At 57.1% G+C, this 16880-nt stretch overlaps 2 protein-coding genes across 2 annotated transcripts; both read right to left on the reverse strand.

Annotated features, from left to right (window-relative positions):
- Positions 1–1266: 1266 nt before the first annotated feature.
- On the reverse strand, positions 1267–5970 carry PCOLCE (procollagen C-endopeptidase enhancer). The gene is made up of 9 exons (XM_075564953.1): positions 5776–5970; positions 4862–4970; positions 4213–4471; positions 3257–3381; positions 2813–2949; positions 2311–2555; positions 1917–1994; positions 1607–1777; positions 1267–1493 (listed from the first exon to the last, which is right to left on the reverse strand). Exons 1-9 carry the CDS (start codon positions 5868–5870, stop codon positions 1327–1329), a joined length of 1386 nt encoding a protein of 461 aa, XP_075421068.1. The 5' UTR covers positions 5871–5970; the 3' UTR covers positions 1267–1326.
- A 122-nt stretch (positions 5971–6092) lies between these two features.
- On the reverse strand, positions 6093–16410 carry FBXO24 (F-box protein 24). Its single transcript, XM_075564954.1, has 10 exons — positions 14638–16410; positions 14286–14381; positions 13984–14167; positions 12329–12567; positions 11892–12126; positions 11106–11264; positions 10370–10491; positions 9998–10129; positions 7839–8009; positions 6093–7546 (listed from the first exon to the last, which is right to left on the reverse strand). The coding sequence occupies exons 1-10, from the start codon at positions 14725–14727 to the stop codon at positions 7184–7186; spliced, it is 1791 nt and encodes a 596-aa protein (XP_075421069.1). The 5' UTR covers positions 14728–16410; the 3' UTR covers positions 6093–7183.
- Positions 16411–16880: the final 470 nt, after the last annotated feature.

The raw sequence follows: 16880 nt of genomic DNA on the forward strand, positions 1-16880 counted from the left end.
GCGATGAATGAGATGAAACAATGTGTACAAAAAGTATATACCATATATACTCTTGCCTAAGCCGAGTTTTTCAGCACATTTTTAATGCAGTTTTTGTGGTAAAATTAGGTGCCTCGGCTGATATTTGAGTTGGCTTATATTCGAGTATATACAGTAAATCTGTAAACCTTCACCCAATTCACAAAGTTTATTATCTATCTAGGGGATCAAGAGCAAACAGAATGAAAAAAAAAAAGAGCAGACAGGATGATCTTACAGAAGAAAACACGTTCAAGGTGCAGTGAAGAAGCCAGAACCAAGGACTCAAGAGACAGATGAAAGAGATTCGAGAGACAAGAGATGAGGATGCTCACTACCTATAACCATTTAGGCCACACTAAGGACTTTGGATTCTTACCAGAAGACAAGGGGGCATCATGGAAAAGTTCCACGATCTTGTCATTTCCTTTTCCACAAACTTTTGGAAGTCCCCTATATTCTGGGGCAGATGGTGTGTTAGGTAGGGTTCTCTAGAAAAAAGAAACTAGGACTTTTTATATATGGATAGGTGTATACAGCAAGCAGGAATTTAACAATTAGTCCACACAGCAGTACAGAGGGCTCGGTTCAGTTCAACTCACTTTGTGGAATAGTTAATATACTGGAAGTCCTTCCACTCACATGAGCTGTCAGGGTCAAGGTCAAGGAAGCAGACAGCAGAGGCAAGGAGGCAGTCTGCCCAGTAGGGTGGGTCAGCAACAGTCAGTAGCTCGGGAGCTAAGGGAAGCAGGCACAGATGGGATATAGAACTCAAGCAATGCAAGGCAACCAGATCCACCAGCCTGGAGCTCTAGCAATGTACATACCAGTAGCATCACAAAGCAGGTCTCAAAGGAGCCTCACGCTCTAGCGACATGATCCATTATCCACGGGCTGACTTGGCCCACAGGTGGTGTAGCTCTCAGGTGGAGGCAGAGAACTAGCTAAAGCAGCAGCATGCTTGTCTAGTCACCAGAGAGCAAGAGAGATGGGGGGCAGACCTTGCAGAGCCATTGTTCTTTACCCTCCAAACTGCAACCTGATTAATCCCACCTGTTCCTATTGGCCAGGTTGGCACAATAAACCTAACTATCACAGATGGAAGCAATGGGAGGGTTTGGGGAGAAGGTGTAATAAGATCTGATTTACACTTTAAAGAGATTATCTGTATCATGAACATAACTGAGTGAATGAATGGGGACCTTTAAGAGGGTCCCTGAAATTACAGAAATGGAGCTCACATGCCAGTCTTAGTCAAGAAACATTTATTTGGATGAGAATGGGGCCTCTCCCAGATGGTGGCCTGGCTCAGGCCCGGGAGCCAGCAGCCGCCCCAGGCTGGGAAGGGCACCTCCTCTTGCTTAGGTTGGTGAGGATCTGGTCCTGGTTGGGCCGGTAGAGAACCACGAAGCTCTCTGGAGGGAGAACCGGACCTCTGTTCTCGTCCACCTGACCCATCACCAGATAACTGGCCCCTGGGGAAGTGGGGAGATTGAGAAGTTGTCAGTCCATCTCCTTTGCCGACCGCCCCCCACCACTATCATTTTCATGTGGCAATGTCCCTTCTCCATTTCCCACCTTCCTTTACCTCTCTTCATGGGCGGGCACTGCTTGCAGGGCACATAGAACTTCAGAGGGGTATCAGTGGGTGGCGAAGGCAGGTCCAGGCCTCCGGTTTTATAAACACCAATGAGACCGACAGTGACGGTCAGGCCCTCACCTGGGCCCCGCACCATGGACTTCACTGTTGCTGTCACCACTGTAGGAGAGGAAGGGGAGGTGAGGGGACGGGAGGCTTTGGCTGGAACCTGAAGGAGGGGCAGCTGGGGGGGGTGGGGGGGGCGGTGGCAGGAAGGGGTTGAGGAGCCAGTTGGAAGCACAGGGCTGGGGCTTCTTACCCAAGCTGCTGGCGCAGAAGTTGCTCTGCAGGGTGCCTGCTCGGCGACACTGCTTTGGGCAGGGGGTTTTGGGTGCACCTAGGAGGGAAGGGAAGGTATTGGTGGAGGGGGACTTGCCCAGAAGTTGCACCTTCCCTGTGCAGCCTCAGATTGGAATTTGTTCCATGCAGAGGCCTTATCAAGGGGTGGAAGTTAAGGACACTCCTGGTGGGGCGCCAATGAGCAGTTTCTATTCCCCACCTATGAGAGATCACAGCCGTTTAACTTGAAACCTACTTGCCCTCTGGGTTAAGGGCCCATCTCGTTCAGGAGCCAGAGAAGGCTGTGTGTCTGAATGTGCCAACGATGAAACTCCAGAACGGCGCCCCCCATTCCTTCTCCTTCCCAGACTCACCGGGGTCCACGGGGGTGGCCTCTGCCCCTGGGGAGGCCTCGGGGTTCCTGGCAGGTGGGAGTCGGGGCTTGGCGGAGGGCTTGACTTTGGGCTCGGGGTTGGGGCTGGGCGGTGGGCTCTGCGGCGGCCCTGCTTCAGCGGCAGCCCGAGGCAGCGCTCGATAGGAGGCCGAGAAGCCGTCTGCTGTGACGCTGAGGTCGGACACGAACTGGACCAGGAGCTCGTTCCCTTCGGAGGTGATGGGGCTGATGGGGGGGGGGGAGGGGCGGAGTCTAAGCAGGCCGCCCGCCCTCCCCCAGCCCTGAGGCCTTTAACCTCTGTGCCCTGACCCTGCTCACCTCTAGATCCCCCTACCCCGCGCCCCGACCCCAGCAGCGCTGCCACCCCGCCCCCGACTCACTCCACCAGGGCTTTGGGGACAGGGGCGTGGGCGTGGCAGTGATCAGGCCCCGCCCCCAATCTAGGCTCCGCCCCCACAGCCCACCGGGTCCTGCGGGCTTACCCAGGGACCGTGTCCCCGCAGAACTTCCCCAGCCTCTTGGCGTCGTCACTCTGGGCGCCGTTGAACACGCTGACCGAGTCGTAGCGGCAGTAAGTGTCCGGCTCCACGTCAAACTTCCCAAAGGTCAGCGAGATGATCTAGCGACGGAAGAGGCAGGCGACGGGGCTGAGTGGCCTAGAGTCCCCAGCTGCCCAGCGTCTCTTCCAGCCATTCGAGCCTCCCCTCCCCCCCGTCCTCAGGCATTCACAGTGTCCCCCACCAACACCTGGTACCTTGCCTTCATTAGATTCGGGACAAGAGAAATCTACCTTTTTCCTGTTTTGTCCCCTTCCTCCCCTCCCCCGACCAGCGCCAGCTCAGTGGCCAGGACCAGTAGCTGGTCCATAAGTCTTTGTGGGCTGCCCCCCATAAGTCTTTGTGGGCTGCCCCCCCGCCCCCCCGTACCTGGTCCGGCCCCGCAACGATGTGCCAGGAACAGCTGATGCCCGGAGGGTAGTCGGATTCGGGCCAGTTGGGCGTGGTCAGGGTCCCCTGGGCCTTCTCCAGGCGCCCTCCGCAAAACTGGTGCTCTGCGGAGGGGAGAGAGGAACGGGGGAGGGTGGGGGGCGGTGGAGACCCTCCATCAGCGGTAGAGCCCATCACTTGGGAGTCCTGCAGGAAGCTCAGAATTCTGGGTCTCGGAGAAGGGGGAAAGGGGCGCTGGGGCGAGGGTTAGTAAATGGGGGTGGAAGGAGCCGGCCTCTGGTCAGTCACAGGCCTCCAGGTCCCCAGAGTGGGGGCACCAGAGCAGGGGAACTGGCTGAACTTGCCCCTCCCCCTGACCCGCAGTCACACCGCTCCTCACCCCTGGGAGATCCCATCTCCCCGGGCGGCAGAAAAGTCCCGTTTGGGGAGCCCTCACGCGGTGAGGGTGCCCTAGATTGAAGGGCGGTCCTCCACTGGGCTACTTGCAGGGAGACTTCTGCCACCAGGAGGGGTGATGGGACCGCAATCGGGAGTCCGAGGCTGGGGGTAAGGGGCCCCGGGGCTAGGGAGCCTAGTCTCCCAGCCCTGGGGTACCCCCTCACACCCATCTGAAGGAGCCCGATTGCGGAGGGGGCGGGCAGTTACTCACCATCCCAGTAACCCCAGGCCGCCCATTCTACCCGCGGGTCCGTGACCCATTTCCGCCTCGCGCCTGGGGGCGGGCCTGGAAGAGGGGGCAGGTGGGAGCGGGAGAGGGGAGAGAAGACGGGGAGGAGGGCCTGAAGGGGCAGTTAGTGAGGGAAAGGGGTATGGGAGGTAAATGGGGACCCTAGGCTCTTGGGAGAGGGGCTTGCTTTAGGGTGGAGGTGAAGGCTTGGGGCGGGGCCTGAGCCAGGGGGCGGGGCCTGGAGAGGGGGAGGTGAGGGAGGTCTCACCTGTGCCTGAGGTGGCCCGCCCGCTGTACCAGAGCAGGAAGCCTCGTCCTCCCGTGCCTTCATCCGCAGTCATCTTCAGGGTCACTTGGTTGCCAGGGGCGACCACTGGCGCCGGCCGGAAGGTCCCACAGAATCGCCCGAGCCTTTTGCCCGAGGTCCCAGCCCCGGCAAAGACCTCCAGCGCATCATAGAGGCAGGCTGGGTGTAGCTCCAGATCAAAGACTCGGAAGGAGAGGGACACAGTTTGGGCCTTAGGGACCTGTCAGTGGGGTGGGGGGACACGACAGGGGTGGAAGACCCAAAAGTCAGGGCCCAGAACAATTCAGGCAAAGGAAACCCTGCCCCAAATGTTCTCTGAGAAACTGGCCAGAGTGGGAAAGAACTAGGATGGAGTCATACTGGGGGTACTGAGGGCTGGGCTCGGGGCCTAGGCTCATGCAGGGGACAAGACCTGAGGTCTGAGGGGAGAAGCTGGGAATGCAGAGGGAGTCCTGTGAAGTGTCATGGGTCCTACCCATGCCAAGCATGACCACAGGGGAACCTTCCCCAGGAACTCGGTGGTATCAAGGTTGCCCGTTAGCAGTTTAGGCCTTTGCCTGTTTGAACCCAGGCTGGGCAGCTTGGGAAGGGAACAGAGGGGCCCTCTCACCGTGATCGTCCAGATGCACTGCTTATTGGGGGGGTAGAGGTTGGGGAAGCCCTCACTTGCCACGTAGCCTGAATCCCCAGTCACTTCCCCTCCGCACAGGAACACAGGTCTGGAGAGTGGGAGAGCGCTCAGTTAGGAGGGATGGAAGTCAGATGAGAAAGGTCCAAGGGATGGGGACAGGGAGGGGCAGCAGGGGCAAGGCACCAGTGGGTCTAAGGAGTTGGCATCCCTCCAGCCTCCCAAAGTCCCCACCCCTACTCCAACTGGAATTCCGGGAATCCTCCTCGGGCCCCCCTCCCCCACCCCTCTCTGGCATGCCTGGTCTGGGAGAAGGGAGCAGCTTAACTACTTCCAGATGCGGATGTGGCCCAGGCTGGGAGGCAGTGGGGGGGCGGGAAGGGGCGGAGATGTTGCTGCAGCAGCAGCCATGGTCTTCAAACAGAACCTGAACCTCAGGCTCCCTGAACGCCTCACCTCTGCCCTGCTCCCCCTTCCAGCTCACTACTTGAGGGTGTGCCTGCTGAGGCTCCCTCTGCCCTCTCACCCCCACGCCCGCCCCATCTCCCCCAGGATATCCAAATGCTCTCCTCATAGCCAGGTGTCTGGCTTACCAAGCAAGTTCAAAGTTTGGACCCTCGGGTTGATTTGGGAACCCAGCATGGGGTGGATGGGGAGACTGGATGGGGAGACTGGAGGGCAGAGGACAACAGATAGCAGAGTGTGGGGGGTGGTGGCGGGCTAGGGACAGTGGGGGACTGTAGGAGACAGTGGCCTTGCAGCAGAGGAAGGATGAGATCCACAGAAATGGGGGCTGTGGGTTGTCTAGTATGTTAGCCAAAGAGCCCCCAAATCCCACAGGATCACCCCAGGAGTGAAGCTCTTTGGAACCACCTGGAAGTTGCCAAGAGACCTACCTGGTGTAGTTGGGGGTCTGGCCCTGGGCAAGAGGCAGCAGGACCCAGGCAGTGAGGAGGGGCCCCAGGAAGGCGGCCAGGGCAGCAAGCGGCATGGCCGGGGGGCAGAGGCACTGTGGTCCTCGGAACGGAGGCAGCAGTGGAGTTGAGCCGTGCAGTGGCGGCAGAGCAGGATAATCAGTGCCAGATGAGGCAGCCTGGGGAGTGTGGGCGTGGGGACTGGCCAGTGGGGCGGATGGGAGGGGGGAGGGGGGAGGCGGGACAGGGAGCTCAGAGCAGGGACAGTGGTAAGGCCAGGGGCCTCTCTAAGCCTAGGACACATCAATATTGATCCAGGTGTGTGTGTGTGTGTGTTGGGGGGGGGTGGACTGTGGGGAAGCAGCAAGCCCTCCGCCAGAATTCAGCCACTACATGATGGCAGCTGGAACCCCATTCTGTTCCTGTCCAAGCATCCTACCCCAGGACTCCCCACTCCCCACATCCCCAGCACCCGAGGAAACTCATCTAGCTGCCTCTCACCCTCCTCTTGTCCACCCTCACCCCCAACTCATTTCCCACTGAAAAGCCCTAATACCTGAGGGTACAGGAGTGGGCAGGGAGGTATAGGACAGATGGGGACAGGGTATGTCTCATCTGTGGAATTGTAAGAGGAAACAGGTTGCTTTTCTCACCCAGGGGGCCCACAGGGATGGAGAAGCGGCTTCTTGGAGGGTAACTGAGGAAGAGGAGGGTGGGGACCAAAGGAGGAACAACTGTCTGTGCTTCATGCCAGACAGGAGCAGAACACGAGAGAAATGGCCCAGGGCAAGCCCCATCTGAGACTGGTACAGAGAAAGGGGCCAAGTCCCTAAGAACCAGCCAATTGGGTGGGAAGCTTTCTGGCCCGAACAAAGTGGCTTGCTCAGGATCAGGTTAAGGCGGACAGAGGGTCAGCAGCAGGGTCTGCTGGCTGGGTGGTTCCAGAAATGGGGGCTAGGATTTCCATCAAGACGGCTGGTTTGGTCTTAGGTCTTATGCATGGGAAAGGGAAGGCAGGCTGAAGCGTGCAGGGGCTGCCCGTTCAGCAGCCTCAGAACAGAGCCACTCTATTCCACTGAGCTGGCACCTGCCCCCTGCCCTTCCCCACTCCCCACTGTGCTCCCTGGGCACAGGGTTCCAAACCGGGCCTCAGTCAACCTTTTATTCTATTTGTTCATCAAATCTCTTGTCCATGATAGTCAGGTTGGGGACTCCGCCTGGGGAGCCCCTGAACATTTCATAAAAGAGCTCTGTGCCCTGCCCTGGCATGTCTAGCGGTCCCTGTCCCCACCCCACACATGCACACATAGTGTTCATTGCTACCACTCCGGCTTGCCTCAGTTCCTGGCCCAGGGCCAGACTTCCCCTCTAGGGGGAGGCTGGGGAGAGGTCAGCTCTCAGGGTCCGAGGGGCCTGGATCAGCCCCACCAGCGGCCCTCTGTAGCATGTTCAGGGCCTCCCAGAAGAAGTCCTTCTGGGCGGCCATCAAGGGCAACCAGCCCACGATCTCCTTCATCTTCTCCATGCGGTCCTGCAGCGTGGGGCAGCTGTGGATCTGTCTGAGGTACTCCTCACAGGCCCAAGCTGAGCTCCCAGGGTCCTGGGGGGGCCCAGTCCTGAGGCTGGGCTTGGGGCTCCCCATCACCCTGTGGGTGGGCAGGTCCCGATAGGTGAGTTGGTGCTCGATGTCGTGACTGGACAGCATGTACAGGCACTCTCTCGTGGAGCAGAGGGAGCAGGCACAGAGAGGGACCTTGGAGGATAAAGGGTCATGGCCACTGTGGGCTCTGACTGCAGGGGGTCCCAGGACATCCTGGCTACTCAGGACTGCCGGGTCTTCCCTCGCAGACCAGCCCTGTGTCGGATCGGGTCGGGTTGGTTGGCAAGTGGGCTGACTGCTGGCCGAGTGCCAGGGTTATATAAGGTCAGCAAGCTCGGGAGTTGTGGTGCTGGGAGGGGTGTGGCAAGAGGCCCCCCTGCAGAAGCCCCAACTGGAGCCCCAAGGGGATCTGCCCCCCTTGGCTGCGGGATCATCATTGCCTGACCTTGACGTGCAGTTTGACGAAGGAGGCACTGCCCTTAGGCCAGCCAGGAAGGCGGCCTCCAGCCCCACAGCCACAGCCAAGCAGCTCCTTGGTGAAGTCGGAGCCCTGGTTCAGCACCAGGGAGTGGTTGAGGCCGCACCACAAGGCAATGGGGCACTGCAGATAATGTACCTGCGGACACAGGGTCAGGGTCCCTGAGGGGGGAACCCCAGAGGGCTGGGGCCAGCTCACGGATGGTTGGCGGGAAGGCTCAAGGAAGATGTTCAACTAGGACAGGGCAGAGGGACGAGACTGAGCACCCTGCTCCTAGCTCCCAACCAAGTCACCCTTGGACTGTAGGTGAGCACCCATGGGCATCTCTTCATCTTGGACCTCTGCTGGACCAATGGGGCAGTCTAGCATTCCTGTTGGTGCCTGCCTTGTCTTTGTGCTCCCTCTCCACCCCATCTCCCGTCCCCCACCCCAAACAGCTCTGAGGTCAGGGCCTGTGGCTGCTCACTCCTTCCTTCTCACCTGTCTCTGCCCACGGGGTCCAGCCTGCCAGCCTCAGGGGGAAGGAATGTTCTTCTTCCTCTCTATGGTTAAGATCTGTCTCTCCCTGCCCTCTCCCCCCACGTTCTCTGTGTGCTTCCAGGTCACTGTCCAAAAAAGGTCCTTTCTCCTGCTCATTCCTCTTGAACCCTCCTCGCCTTTTCAATTTGTCACGTCACCCCTGCAAAAACGGTTATCCGTGTGTGTGTGTGTGTGTGTGTGTGTGTGTGAGTGAGTGAGTGAGTGAGAGAGAGTGAGAGAGAGAGAGAGAGAGAGAGAGAGAGAGAGAGAGAGAGAGAGAATTTATGGGAGGAGAGTCCACGTAACTTCTGCTACTTCCAACATGACTCGTTTGGGACAGGCTGATTTTGGGTTCCTTCCCACGCCCAGTCTTTCCAGGGCCTACTGGGATCTGGTGAGTCTCTCTCCACTGCTACCCCCAAGCCCTCTCCAATAGGACTGCCCATCCCCAGCGCTCCTGCACTCATTCTCCGAGCTCTCACTTTGGGAACATGGGTGTAACTGATGGGCACTGGAGAACAGCTGTAACCTATTGGCATGCTCAAGGTTCAAAAACCTTTTCCCGGTTTCCCGTGCAAACGTCTACAGAATAGTCTTTTCCCACCCGAGGAGGATCAGACCCTTTCACAAACGCCCCTTTCATCTAAAAAGCGGACAGTGACCCTCTCTCTCCAGGACAGAGAATGTACCAAGGGGCTTCAGGAGGTTCGCGGGGAAGTGGAATGAAAAGGTAAAGGTGTTTTTCTCCAGGAACTCTCTGCAGCCACCTTGTTCCCCTCAAGAGCCCCTCTGGTTTGAAGCTCTCTCTGCTCCCTGGCTGTGGGGACGTGGCATGTGAGGGCATGCCTCCCACCGCGGGGGCAGCCTCCCTCTGTGGCCCCTGCCTGCAGTGGTAGACCTCCCTGCATTTGCCCCTCTCTCTCTCTGTCATTGCAACCTCGATCCAGCGTGGACCCTAATTGCCAGCTTCCCACTTGTGCTTGCTTATCACTGTAAAAGTTCAAGCCCCGCCCCTCTTTCCTTTCCCATATGTTAGTGACCAGCGCCTGTTGGCTTTCCTGAAAACCTTCATGCATCCAGTCCTTTCCATTCTCCCCGCCACTGTTCCCATCCCGGGCCCTTGTCTCAATCGTCTGCTGCCAGGTTTCCACTGCTCGGCACTCCACTCGAGCACATGAACTGTTCTCAGTCGCCCTCAGGGACTTGGCTGTCCCAAATATCGACTCCTCCAGGCAACCTCACTTCTGATTCCCAGTGCACTCTCTCTGCCATAATCAAACCCCACCTCCTCTTCTCTCTTCCCATCCCCAGAATGCCTCTCCCTATCTCCATCCGAATCACACCCTAACCCACCTGGCGCTGTCCACGACTGACTGAGTTCTCCTAGTTTCACCAGCCCCCCCCCTTGCAACTCAGTTCCTATTGCTGTGTGTGTCCTGCACAGGATGGGACTGAACTGGACCTCATGGTGCCAACCCTGTAGGCAGTGCATCCTGACTGGGTTCACATCCTCCAGGGAGTAGGTGAGATCTATGGACATAGGGATCCAGGGGGTAGGGAAGGGGAGGGAGGAGTTCTAGATGAGTGCTACAAGGACACAATCTCACCTGAGTGGGCTCCCCTCGGTCCATTTTGTCCCCTGTTCCCAGCTGCCCATATCTGTTATTTCCCTGCATGAAGATTCGGCCAAATTCATCCACCAGGCCAAAGTGGTTGTACCCAAGGGAGCAAAACAGGATCTAGGAGGTAGGATGGAGAGGAGAGGTGGGGACTGGGCTCCCTCCAGAGGAACTCTGAGCTCCAGAATCTCTCCCAACCCCTCACACCTCCCATCCCAGGCCATCCCTTTGCCCTCACCCTGTCCCTCCCTGGAGGATTTTTTGCTTCCTGCCTGTATTTCAGGCTCCTGGCACCTTCCAATCCCTAAAGCTCCCGCCCCCCCCCCCCACTTCAGCCTGCCCGTCTCCCCAGGATCCTACCTTGGCAGGCAGTGAGAGAGCAAGCGGCATCTGCTGATCCAGGGGGTCAAAGGCTTGAAGGGTCCCAAAGAGATCTCGATACACCCCCGGGGTATGTACCTCAAAATACACTCCCCCCTGGTCTGGGGGGTCAGAAGCCCTCAGCTCAGCAGCTTTGGGCACCAGTTTCCTAGGGACAAGGTCTCACCTGGGATGAGAGCTGCAGGATGTGGGAGTGTCTTATACCCATTAGAAATGTACCCACCCCATCTGGGGACCTGAGCCCCTTTTCATCAGGACACACTAAGGCTTTACCGCAGGGCAGGAAGCGGGGGAAGGGGTGTCAGTCTTTGGAGAGCTTATCCAAGGCTGGGTCTTGGCCGCACTGCGGGTTAAGTGTTGGACAGCTAGCCACGAGGCTAGTGCAGTAGTGCAGGCGCCTGGGCTAGTAGCTCCTGTGAAGACTCGTAACCCTGGAAACCCCTAGGGCAGTGGTCCTCCACCTTCCTCATGCCGCCACCCTTTTATACAGCTTCTCATGTGGTGGTGACCCACCCAACCATAACATTATTTTCGTTGCTATGTCAGTCATCACTGTCTTTTTGCTACTGTGATGAATCGGGTGACCCCCTGGTGAAAGGGTCATTTGACCCCCAAAGGGGTCACGACCCGCAGGTTGAGAACTACTGCCCTGGAGGGTCTCCAAGGGTTTGAAGGGCAGCAGGCTAGGGGTCTTGAGATGGGAGACGTTTCCTACCTGTGATGTAGAGGGCGCTGCTCTGGTTGGAAGCCATGCAGGTCACACGCAGGTGAGGCAGGCAACGGGACATCTTCCTGAGGGCCAGTTGGACTGTGTAGGAACGTGGCTGGTCCAGCTGGGTTTCATTCACTACCAATGAGTAGATCTTTCCTTCCTCTGGGGCATGTGGGGAGGCAGACAATTATGTGGGGGAGGGGAGGGCTTCAATAGCCATAGTCACTATCCAATAGCCTTGTAAGCCACACAGGACAAAACATTTATTGCCTGGACTGGAGTGGGAACACAACGGGATGAAAGAAAGGGTCAGCAAGTGACCATGAGCTCCCAGATTTCAGTCCCTTACCACCAAAAGCCAACAGGGAAGAGTACACTTAGCCGATTTGAATGACTCTAGTGAGTGTTGGGAAGAATGGTGCTTGGGACGTCAGATCCCTACCTGGCATTAAGAAGACCAGACAGAGTCGGAGATTTGGCCCAAGTTCAGAGGTACAGACTGGAAAATCGGGGAGCAGTTTGAGGTATAAACTGGGATGCCTGGGGAGATTCGAATTTTAAAAGCCAGGCATCCACTAGAGCAGTGGGCTCCAAACTTTCAATTTTTGGGCAGCAGGGCTCTATCTTCATATGAAATATTAGGCAGAATCCTAGACCAGGAGACAGCTGAAAGCAGATCTCTCTGGATGGAACCAGGGTGAGGCAGCATGCAGAGTCCTGTGAGAGGCACCTCCCGCCCTTCTAGCCGGTCCCAGAGATGCTGCAGGAAAGCAGTGCTTCCAGCCCCACCTGTGAGCAGTAGCAGGGCCCGCTGAGTCTCCTGCCCAACCAGCACAATCTGTTTGAAGCTCATGGAGTAGTGGAAGGTCATCTTAAAAACACGCTGCCCGCTGGACTGCAAGTAGACCTCCACGCAGTCACAGGTCCGGCCGCCAGTTGTGCCTACCATTCCTAGCTGCTCCCGAGTGGCCAACACATAGAGATATTTACGGTAAACCGTGTCACATCTTGGGTCCGAGGCAAACTGTGGGAAGAGATGGGTGTCTGGGACTGAGGGCTTTGGGAGGGGGATAAGGCTGGGGAGATGCAATACTTGAGGCTGGGGTTGGGAAAGGAGGACTTGTTGACAGGTCCCTAGGGTGACAGGGCAGGTGTTCTATGGGGACAGCAGGGCTGGTTCCCTGCAGGAAGGCTGGGTTCTTGGCTGCCAGGGTTCCGCTGCTCACATCCTTCGCTCCCCGACACAACACGACATAGCGGCAGGCCCGCTTCCACTGGATCTGGCCAAGGGTGGAGGACACGAGGGCGTTTTTGAGGAAGAAGAGAGTCCCTGAGTAGTCCAGTATGAAGACGTGGTCCTTGGTGGGCAAGAAGCGGCGGTAGCCATGGGCCAGCAGGGGTGCCACACTCTTGCTGAGACAGCGGCGGCGGCCTCCAAAGGCCTGGAAATACAGGCCCTTCGTGTCTGCAGGAGGAAAGGAGAGGGAAGGGTCAAGGCATAGAGATGGCACACAGGGGACAGGCAGAGTTTGGGCAAACATTTTCCAGAGACTCGGTGTTTGCCACCTCTCCACCCGCAGGACTGGGGAACAGACCCCTTCTAATAGAAAATGGGCAGCTTAACAGTGTTTTTGAAAGTGGCCGATACCGCCCCCTGGGGGTGCAGGAACAATCCCGGGGTGGGGGTGGGGGTGGGGGTGGGGAGAGGCAGATCCCTCTGGTTATCCTGGATTCTAAGCTGTCCTACAAAAGCTTTTCATTACCTGGGGGTGGGGTGGGGTAGGGGGGTGGTACTATTTTTTTTTAAAGGAGGTACAAATAACTTGTACCTTAGAAACTTTTGGCTTAGAAAATCAAACCAAACCCCGACTCAGCGACCCTATAGAACAAGGTAGAACTGCCCCCTGAGAGTTTCTGAGACGGCAACTTTTTAGGGGAGCAGAATGTCCCTTTCTGCCCCACCCCAGCTCCTCAGCCGTTTGCTATTTTCTAATTCTTCCAATGGCTCAGCAGATACCCTGAATCAGAGCCCAGGCTGAGCTTTAGTTCTCTGCCCCGCCTTAGCCCAGAACCAGTGAGCCAGTCTTTGGTCTAATCCTTTAACAGAGACATACAAGAAACAAAAGATCACCTACACAAACAAGTAGAAATAGAGAAATGAAAATTAATGACTAAGGCCAGTAGCCCTCCCTCACACCCAGCTCTGCATCTGCTGTCTGGATGGCAATCTTCCTCCCTCCTCTCCAGGATGGAGTGGGGTGGATTAGGGGTCCCTAAGAGGATAAGGGGTACAGTAGGGTTCTCCACCTGAGGGGGATTTGGATCCTCAGGGGGCACTAAGTTGCCATGGCTGCCAGGAACACTTACATATCCTGTCATGCGCAGGACAGCACCCTATATTCATATGAAATATTAGGCCGAATCCTGGACCAGGAGACAGATAAAAGCAGATCTCTCTGGACGGAACAAGGGGGCGGCGGCACGCAGAGTGCTGTCTGAGAGGCCTCCCTCCCTTCTAGCAGGTCCCCAAACGATTTAGCCCCATATGTCAATTGTACTTCATAGAGCTGGGGTGGACTCCAGGTCTGGGGAGAAGGTGGAACAACTCTTGGGTAAAACTGAAGACAGTATGGATGTGAAGGGTGACTTGGTAGACGCACTAGTGGCGGGGGCTCTGTGTGGGACATGACTCAGAGGGTGACCCTAGCGTCTTGGAAGAAGGACTCAGATGGGTGAGTCTAACGCATTTCTTCCTGAGCAGAGAGCCCTGGGAGGCTGGCTGCGAGGATGATGTGGTCATCACACAGCTAGACAGGAAGGGAGGGATCCTAGAGTAAGGGAGGGGGAGAGGCGATAACGGCAGGTTCTGGGGAAGGTGTACAGTTAAGAATGGCAGCTCTCTTCCACGGTCGGACCCCAGAACCCTGCTGTCGTAGACGAGGGCTGAGCCTGAGACAGATGCGCCTCCACACGCCCTGGGCTTCACACACGTGGTGGAAATATCTGCAGGTCTTGCCCAGGGCGACGACATCTCTGATGGGAAGGAAGGAGCTGATGTGCTCCACCTGGTGGGTGGGAGGGAGGAAACAGGGGTCCTTGGAGCCTCCTCAGTGCTCTGGCCCCCAGTCCTTTAGTTTCAATACTCCTCCCTCCCGCCCCAGCCCCAGCGCTGCCAAGACTCACCAGCTCTGGGGGGAGCAACTGAACAGAAAACGAGTCCCCTCTGTCCTTCTCTTCACCTCCAGGCTCTGGGCCACAGGTAGGGCAGCTCCGTTTCACCTACCCAAGGAGGAGGGGGAAGGGGGCCATGTGGGGATTCCGTGAGGCCTAGGTCTTGTTTTTCCCTTTTCCGTTTTTCACCAGCACCTCCCTGAGGCCCAGAGCTCCAACTTCCGGCCTTGAATTGTTCAACCAGTCCATCTTCCTCCAGGTCCACCAGTGGCCCTTCCCTGTCCCCCTTTCTTCCAGCTTCTCCAAATAAGCGCTCCCTGTGATGGCTTGCTGCCAATTCCCCTCTTCCCTGGCCTATCCTCACCCTGAGTCCCTCCTCCAGTCCTTGCAGCCTGGTCAACTTCTGCAGCTTCCGTCTCTTCCTTCTCCTCATCTTGATTGGCCCTTCCCTCATCTCTTCAGGCCCCTTGGGGCCCTGTATTCAGCTTCCTGGCTCCCGTCCCTGCAGCCTTTCCCACACCATGTCCCCTGCCGGGTTTGGAGGACCTCTGGGGCCTCTCTGCCTCCTAGACTCCTCCCCCCCATGGAGTCTGGGGCAAACCAATCTCTCTGTGACCTCACTGTCTGGCCACTGTGACCTACTTTCCCCAACCTCGCCTGAGATTAGATCTCATAGACAGCTCCTGGGTTCTAGAGGAGTGCTAGCCAACAATAGCGCACAGGTATGCATTTCTCAGAGGCAATCGAGTGGGAGCGGGGCACGCCCCAAGCCTTTTCCTTTTCAGGACTTTCTTCTGCTGGAGGCCCTTTGAGTACTAACTCCTGTAGAGAAACTCTGGTGAATTCTTGTTAGGTCCCAGTGACCACCTAGCTCACCAACGCATGCGATTCAGCACAGGCTTCTTCAAGTGCCCTGAAAAACACACCCAAAGCACACGCTCTCCTGGGACAGAACATCTTTGCACGTGTGAAAGGGGCAGCCTCTTAAGGTGGGAGAAAGGACTAGATCTACTGTCTTCCTCTGAAAGCTTACAGCCTCCCCTGGAGTCAGACCTATCAACTTAAGTCTTAGTCGGGCTGACAGGTAGAAGAAAGAGTTGGGCCTCTATCTGTAGAGGGAGGGGCAGAAGCCCTGTGGCGAGAAACCCAAGGAGCTGCTGACTTTTCTAGGGACTGAACGGAATCCAGGCCCCTTGGAACCACCAGCCCTCGGTGGCACATTGTTACTCTGATAGGTTACTTGACTTTTGTCAGGCCGCCAAACTGACTTATGGTGGCAAGTAAACAATTAGGTTCGGATAACTAGGAAGAACTTTTCTTTAGGAACGTCAGCACCTGGGGTGATTTACAAGCAACTCTTGACGTCACTTGAAGGCTAAGCTGGGCCTGGCCCATTGGGGAGCATTTTTAGCAGTCTCAAATACATATGTGAAAACTGGACAATCACCGCGGAAGAATTGATCCAACAGAATTATGGCGTTGACAAGACTGCTGAAAGTGCCAGGAACGGCCAGAAGAATGAATCTGTCTTGGAAGACCTGCAGCCTGAATACTCCTTAGAAATGATGCTGGTGAGACTCTGTTTAACTTTGGTCATCAGGAGGAATCTATCCCCGGAGAAGGACATCGTGCTTGGGAGAGGGTCACCTCAATGAGGTGGTTTGACCTCATACGTAGGAACCGTAGTGATCCGTTGTCCCTAGGGTGGCTATGAGACAGAACCAGCCCGATGGCACCCAACAACTAAGATACAGGTTAGCAGATTTTATTAAAAAGGCCATTAGTATCTCAAACGGACCAAAAAAGTGCTTTCTCCTTCCACCTCTCCCCCTTCCAATCACCTCAGGTGACGAGAGGTGGCCAACAGACAAAAGCCCATTGTCAGAGCTGATGACATGGGAAAGGGCCTGGCGTCAAGGCCGAGAGTCCTGGCTCCCAGTAACTTGCAATTTGCTCTGGCCAACTCGGCTCCCCCTCCATCTAGGTTCCCCCTCACAGGCAACACAAGGGCTGCCTTCTAGATAAGGTAAGGAGCTAGTCGCTCTAACGCCGATCTTGTCCCCCAATTGCTGACCAGGGGCGAGGGGCGCAAGCCTGCCCCAACCGGTCCGGGCTTACCCACCCATCAGAGGCTTTCCTAGTCTCTCCACCGACACCCTCCCCCGCCCCCCAAGGAGGGCATCCCCACTCTTTGGGCCGCCAAGGTGCTTTCGGCGACAGCAATGCCCCTGCGCCCCCCTCTCCGCCCCCAGCTGGCTAGTTCTCTAACAGCGGCAGCTTGCACCCCAATTCCAGCTCCCGCGCGGCTGCTCGCAGGTGGTCCAGACTGCGGCGCCCTCGCCTTCTGTACCACAGTCTCAGAGTTCTAGCTCACCCGGCGCCTCCTGAGCGAAGGGACCGCCTCCTCGCCCATCCTATTTGGTAAGCAGAGCCGTCCCTCGGCGCAGAGGCCAGCTTCCCTTGGGAGGACCTAATTGGCCGCCTTGGCCGTCACTCGCCTGTATCTGGCTTACGATTGGCCTGCGCGCGTCGAGGCCTCGCCTCTCGTGCGCTCGGCCTTCTAGTGGAGAGCCGACGTTCCCGCCTCCCGGGTGGATCTGATTGGCT

This window comes from Tenrec ecaudatus, chromosome 12 (genome assembly GCF_050624435.1).
Source record: "Tenrec ecaudatus isolate mTenEca1 chromosome 12, mTenEca1.hap1, whole genome shotgun sequence".
NCBI lineage: Eukaryota > Metazoa > Chordata > Mammalia > Afrosoricida > Tenrecidae > Tenrec > Tenrec ecaudatus.